A 6,000-nucleotide genomic window follows, 5' to 3' on the forward strand; every position below is an offset into this window, starting at 1 on the left:
TAAAATCAAATGCAAGTGGTCGGCTAAAACTACATATTACACATACATATTGCTTCAGCTAATGCATTATTCATGATGATGAATGATATTTTGCATCAGTCCAGAACATTTATTAAATGGTGTGCTCTCATCTCTGTTTCTGTACTGAAGTCATCTAGGATCTACTTTAACCAACTTAAAACACCTCTGGAGCCCTCTTAAATTGAAGAAATTTGATCAATAAATTTAAAAGGCGGGGCATGCGATTCAAATCTAATACACATCTTTTAGTCAAATTCAGCAAATATCTCCTCACGGTCCGCTAGCTGTCCGTTCAGTGTGTGCGCTGAAAAAAAACTGGTCTTTGTACACAACCTAGCTAACGTTAGTTACAATAATTGCTGTGTCATTGTTCGCTCTGTATTATGGTATTTTTCATGGTATTGGATTTCTCCAGAACCGCATACCCCACCTTTAAATCCTAATTTTTAGGAGTAAAAGTGAAGGATTTTTACTTTTGTCTTTCACTTAAGTCCAGAATTTTACTTTTAGTAGATTGATAAATATGAACCCAGATTATTAACTCTTTTACAATGCTTAAGCAACAGAACAGCTGGTCATAAATGATTAAACCCTAACCCCTTTAAGAGATTATTTACTTTTCTCTCAGCACTGTGCCGAGCGCCAGAACTCGCCCATGGTGTCTCCCAGCTCTTCACCTGTCAGCCAACACAGAAAAGCCCACGGAGGAGACCCCAGCCACTGCATCCAGCACCTCGGCCTTCCCCCCGTACCGCCACGACTTGACCTCATCCAGAAGGGCGCCATCCGCTCCCCATCTGCGAGTCCCACCAGTTCCCCGAAGGTCAGTCACAGTATTCCCCAGATATAAAGAAAAATGGGTCACCTGTATTTTCCTGCACATAGTCAATAAAGTCAAGCATCAGTGGACTGTCACATAATAATTTAAAACAACTTTTATATAAAAGCAAAGTTTAGGAAGTGCTTTACAGGGGGGCTCAAAAACAAGAATAATAAATTACATAAGGAGGATGTTATGTGATGTGACAAGTGTTCATTTCTTAGTGGCTGGTAGAGGTGGAAATTGTTGGGGGAAAATCTTTTCACACTAGGTTCAGCCAAAGTTTATGGACAAGGTTTTATGCACATTTCACTTGCACATTTTTATTTAGCAGCTCTAGCATGCCTCGAAGACCTGTGACCATACTGAATGCCAAAAACTGTGGTATCTGTGGTAAAAAACGTTTTATCCTTTATTTGGATCCCCATTACATGTAGCTTTCACAAAGTGCTCGCTAGTCTTCCTGGGGCCCACACAAAAACAACAACAATTAAAACATAGAAAATCTATATGGTGTGGTGTGATTTAAAATTTTGTCTTGAATTGTTTAGATTGTCTTCTATCATTTCTGTGAACATACCATATCTCTCCACCTTTCTAGTCTTCCCCCGGCATGTCCAGGAAGCAGGACAAGCCTCTCCCAGCCCCACCTCCTCCCCAAAGGGACCCACCTCCACCGCCTCCCCCTGTGCGTCCTCCTCCAATCCCCCCAGAGTCACGCCACTCTTGGCTCTCCAGTTCCACTTCCTTGTCCTCTGCAATCTCATCTTCTACCGGCATGCTGTCAGACTCCCAGATGCCCCCTGAGACACGGTGTCCCAAAAACAGCCACTATGCAGATTCCCAGAGGACTGGATCCGAACCCCCACTTCAGCTGGGACCCTCCAGCCCCTCTCACCTGAATGGAAGACCACTCAGTTGTCCATCGGTGGGATTTGGGAGGTTACATCACAGAATGGAGGGCGCAGGAAACTCAGAGAGCTTCAAGGTAGGGCTTAGATGTCAGTTTGAACATTTAAGGTGATAACTTGGGATAAATATGGAAACGCCTATTTCATTATTTTTTGTTTCCTCAATAAAAGAAAAATAGATTACCATGACATTTGTACAGACATTCATGGTTCTGAGAGGATGAATCCTAATGACTGTGGTGATCCTATGGTTCAGACATTCATGTTCCCCTCAGGATGAATAGGAAAAATTTTGGTGACTTTTCATTTAGCGCTATCATCAGGTCAAAATGTTAATTTGTCCATTGCTTTGGTTTATGTCCAAATACCTGCAAAACTAATGACATTCCCATCAGCATCTGCTAACATGTTGAACATGGTAAACATTACACAATTTACTGGATGAATTACCATGCAATTTGGTGCAGACATTCATGGTCTTTGAGAACTTTGGTGCTCTTCTGGCTTTTCATCTAGCTCCACCAGCAGGTCAAAATTTCTATTTGTCCAATACTTTGGTTTATCTAATCGTATGGTTATCCTAACAATGAGCATTGCAGCCTGATAGAGCTGCTAGTGTAGTTGTACACACTTACAATGTGTCTCATAATCTCAGGAATCAAGGTTACAAGACAGGGTTGCACAATAAAATGTAAGTTGTAGCCCCTTCATGCTACGCACACATAGTGAGGGGCCACTGATCATTGTCTCAGGACTTGAACACAGCAAACATATGAGACAGGGTAAGAAGGCGTTTTTAAGAAGCAAAGTCCAGTCCTGATTTTAACATTTGTATTCTGTGTTACGGTCTCTACATGTATTTGATAATCTGCTTGACCAGGTGAACCATGGAAAGGAAATTAGTGGGACAAACAGAACTAGCTCCACAGCTTACTAGCATGCTAAATAAAATCTGTTTATTTTAGAAAGTTCACTCAGACTAATTTAGATTTCCAAAAGCCTCTAATAATATTATACATTAGTTGATGGTTTCAGTGATAGGTGTGGGAAATACAGCATTTCTCTCACCTCCTACAGATTTCAGTCATTATTGTTTATGCCATCATGTGGGTTTCCTGGTGCCCACATTTTGGAAATGTATTATTCATAGATGCATAAGTCTCTGTAATGTGTTATGCATAGAATGTGAGTTCTTTATCATTGCAGATCTTTCTCTCCATCGATAGACTCTTAAAAAACTGCTGAAAGGAAAAAAAGACTGTGACCAAAAGTGTTAAGCACTGTGTCACATATAACGTTTAATATTTAATGAGACATGTGAAGATATGGTTAAAATAAAGACCACTTATAAATGCCTGTACCGTTCATAAAAGTAATGTGATTCTCAAGTGTTTTTTACATTTAGGGGAAGTGGAAAAAGTCACATGATAATGCTTGTTTCTCACAATCAGTGGGACATCTAAGCCTGTTTAGCTCAATAATAAAAGAAACTGGATTCTAATTAACTATATCCCATGAAGACATAAAGCTGCAGTGGGACATCCAGGTACAGTTTACATACCTAGTTATGTGCCTTGCTCTAGCACACATCATTGGTGGTTGTTAAGGGTTTGAACTGCATTACTTGTACAGCACCCCCAGAGCTGTGAACCACAACCATACAGTCAAATACTTTGTCAGCTTTAAAGATTAAAATGTCCAATAACAAATGAAACTGAAAGTCACTTCACTAAACCAGTTTTTAAGTAGTTTTATTATCTGATTGGCAGTACTGTATGAATCAGTAAAGTACATCAAGTGCAAAAATGAACACAGACAGCTATTTTACATGTAGTAAAAGCATTATGTTTCACACATAACAGCACTAAGCATAGCACTAAGCTTTAAATGTGTTGCTGTTGTTAAATGGAATGTACTTGTCCTTTATGCTAATGTTTGCACCTGATGCACTTTACTTTCATAGCATTCATCAGTAATTTTTTATTTAAGTGGATTCCTGTTAGTTTGTGACTAGGGGTTTGTTGTTCACAGTTCAGGTGAGTGGAGCAGTTGCCTGCTTTAACTCCCACTGATGTTTGGAATATTGTTCATTAGATAAAGTAACTGAATGTGCATTTGTTTATGTTGTGTCAAAATCTCAATGAGTTTACATTAATGGGTATGGGATCCATTATGAGCAGAGAGTGGTGGAAAGTTTAATGATTCACAAGTTTTTATTGTTTGTAGATATTCACGAGGGGGATTTTATTCCTTGAGTCAAGCCTGATTTAATTACTCATGCATACGGTTCACCTCTCTGATTGTCAAAGAGATGGGGAAAAAAGTGAGAATAAAAGCTTTGTAGATAAGGCATGCAGCAGATACAAGACTAATACGCTACATTGCCATTTTTCTAATGAGTAAATACATACTTGAAGTGTGTTGGATGGAATATAAATATGATAATCAATGCTAAATAATGAAATCCCTGATTGTACTGACCATTCATATGCAACCAAGCAAATCCTCCAGAGACTGCCTCAACATTTACTGATCTGGAAACCAGAATACTGCTGAGCAGTATATAAACCCACAATCAAGGCTGTAAGCCTTCGAAGTAACCATTCATCCCACATCCTTTGCATGTAACCCCTCTGACTAGGGTTACTGGAGCAGTAGCATTCCAACAGAGCCTTGTTATCACATCTCGCCCATCTCCATCTTGTTCCAGTAGCCCATTTTTCATCTCGGTGCTCTGGTTCCCCAACACCTGACGCAGACCTTGTTTGGCCAGGCGACGTCTGAGCCGGCATCTCATGTATTTCATTGTCACTCATGATGAGGTAGGCAGTAGCGTGAAGGGTCTTGCCAAAGGACCCATTGGATGTTGGGTCATTGCTCCCGCCCCGAGGGGGATTCGAACCCTGGTCCTGTGACTTACAAGTTGAGCTATCCAGCCGCTCCACACTGGATGATGGTCATTGCTCAATGCGTCCAAAGGATGTGGGATGAATGGTTACTTCAAAACCCACAATCAAGGCTTACAGCGAAGCAACTAGTAGCTCAGTGTTCCAACATCCACAAGCGGCAACTGCTATCACAACTTGAGATTGACGAGATACAACACAAATGCTACGGCAAGGGGGAGCCAGGACAACAGGTCAGAGGGGAGCCAATGGCAGCTCCTCAACCGGAGATTGGGTACGAAGCCCCAACAAGAATCACGCTGAACGAGGCAGCGACTGACCTGAAAGATAAGATCATGGCGAGAATGAATGCAAGGCAACCCCGTCGCCAATTACAACGGCTAAGTGAAGTACTATCAGAAAGTCTCCTAGAAGATGTGAATGCAGCATTGAGTGCGATCCCTACCACAACCATCACTGAAACCAATGAGCTGATACGCCTCAGCAGCAGTGATCCTCAAGATGCTTGGTTATAAGAGCAACCATGGGAGCCATGAGAAACAGTACCCACCATGGAAACAAAGGCTGGAGGCAAAAATCAAGGAGGCACGGAGAGAAGTGAGCCAACTGACAGAGGCCGAGAGAGGTGCAATGAGAAAACAAGTACCCAAGAGGTACAACCAGATGTCCATACCTGAAGCACTCAAAACTGACAAAACGAGGTTCCAAGCCTTGGCCAGCCGCCTAAAGAGGTACGAGAGATAATGAAGCCAGAAGAATAAACCAGCTGTTCGCAACTCAACCTGCGAAAGTGTACGCTCAATGGCAGGGTAATAACAGCAGAGCAGACCCACCAAGGCTGGAAACTGAACAGTACTGGAAAAGTATATGGGAGAGGGAGGCATCACACAACAGCGATGCACAGTGGCTGGTGGCTCTGAAAGAGGACCACAGCAACCTCCCTGAACAGAATCCAGTCACCATCACAGCGGCAGACATCCAAGAAAGAGTCTCAAGTATGAAAAACTGGACAGCACCCTGACAGGATCCACACCTACTGGCTAAAGAAGCTCACTGCACTCCACGAGCGCCTAGCAGCACAAATGAACCAGCTGCTAACGGATGGGACGCACCCTGAATGGCTTGCCGAAGGGCGTACAGTCCTGATCCTAAAGGATCCCTCAAAGGGTACAGTCCCATCCAACTATCGGCCAATAACCTGTCTCTCCACAACATGGAAGCTCATGTCAGGCATCATCGCGGCTAAGATAAGTGGGCACATGGATCAATATATGTGCAAAGCACAGAAGGGCATCAGCAAAGAAACCAGAGGAGCCAAACACTAACTCCTGGTTGACAGAAC

At 42.4% G+C, this 6,000-nt stretch overlaps 1 protein-coding gene across 4 annotated transcripts in view; it reads left to right on the top strand.

Annotated features, from left to right (window-relative positions):
• The window catches only part of cblb (Cbl proto-oncogene B, E3 ubiquitin protein ligase), an 81,106-nt gene that overhangs the window by 60,575 nt on the left and 14,531 nt on the right, over positions 1-6,000 (top strand). For all 4 annotated transcript variants that reach the window (XR_006380695.1, XM_044222853.1, XM_044222854.1 and 1 more), the window contains exons 13-14: positions 650-844; positions 1,443-1,829. Coding sequence is in view for 3 of the 4 variants with exons in the window: in XM_044222853.1 (XP_044078788.1) it covers positions 650-844; positions 1,443-1,829 (582 nt within the window). In the remaining variant the exon portion in view is untranslated. The remainder of the gene's footprint in view (positions 1-649; positions 845-1,442; positions 1,830-6,000) is intronic.

The sequence above is a fragment of the Siniperca chuatsi genome, linkage group LG14, assembly GCF_020085105.1.
Source record: "Siniperca chuatsi isolate FFG_IHB_CAS linkage group LG14, ASM2008510v1, whole genome shotgun sequence".
Lineage (NCBI taxonomy): Eukaryota > Metazoa > Chordata > Actinopteri > Centrarchiformes > Sinipercidae > Siniperca > Siniperca chuatsi.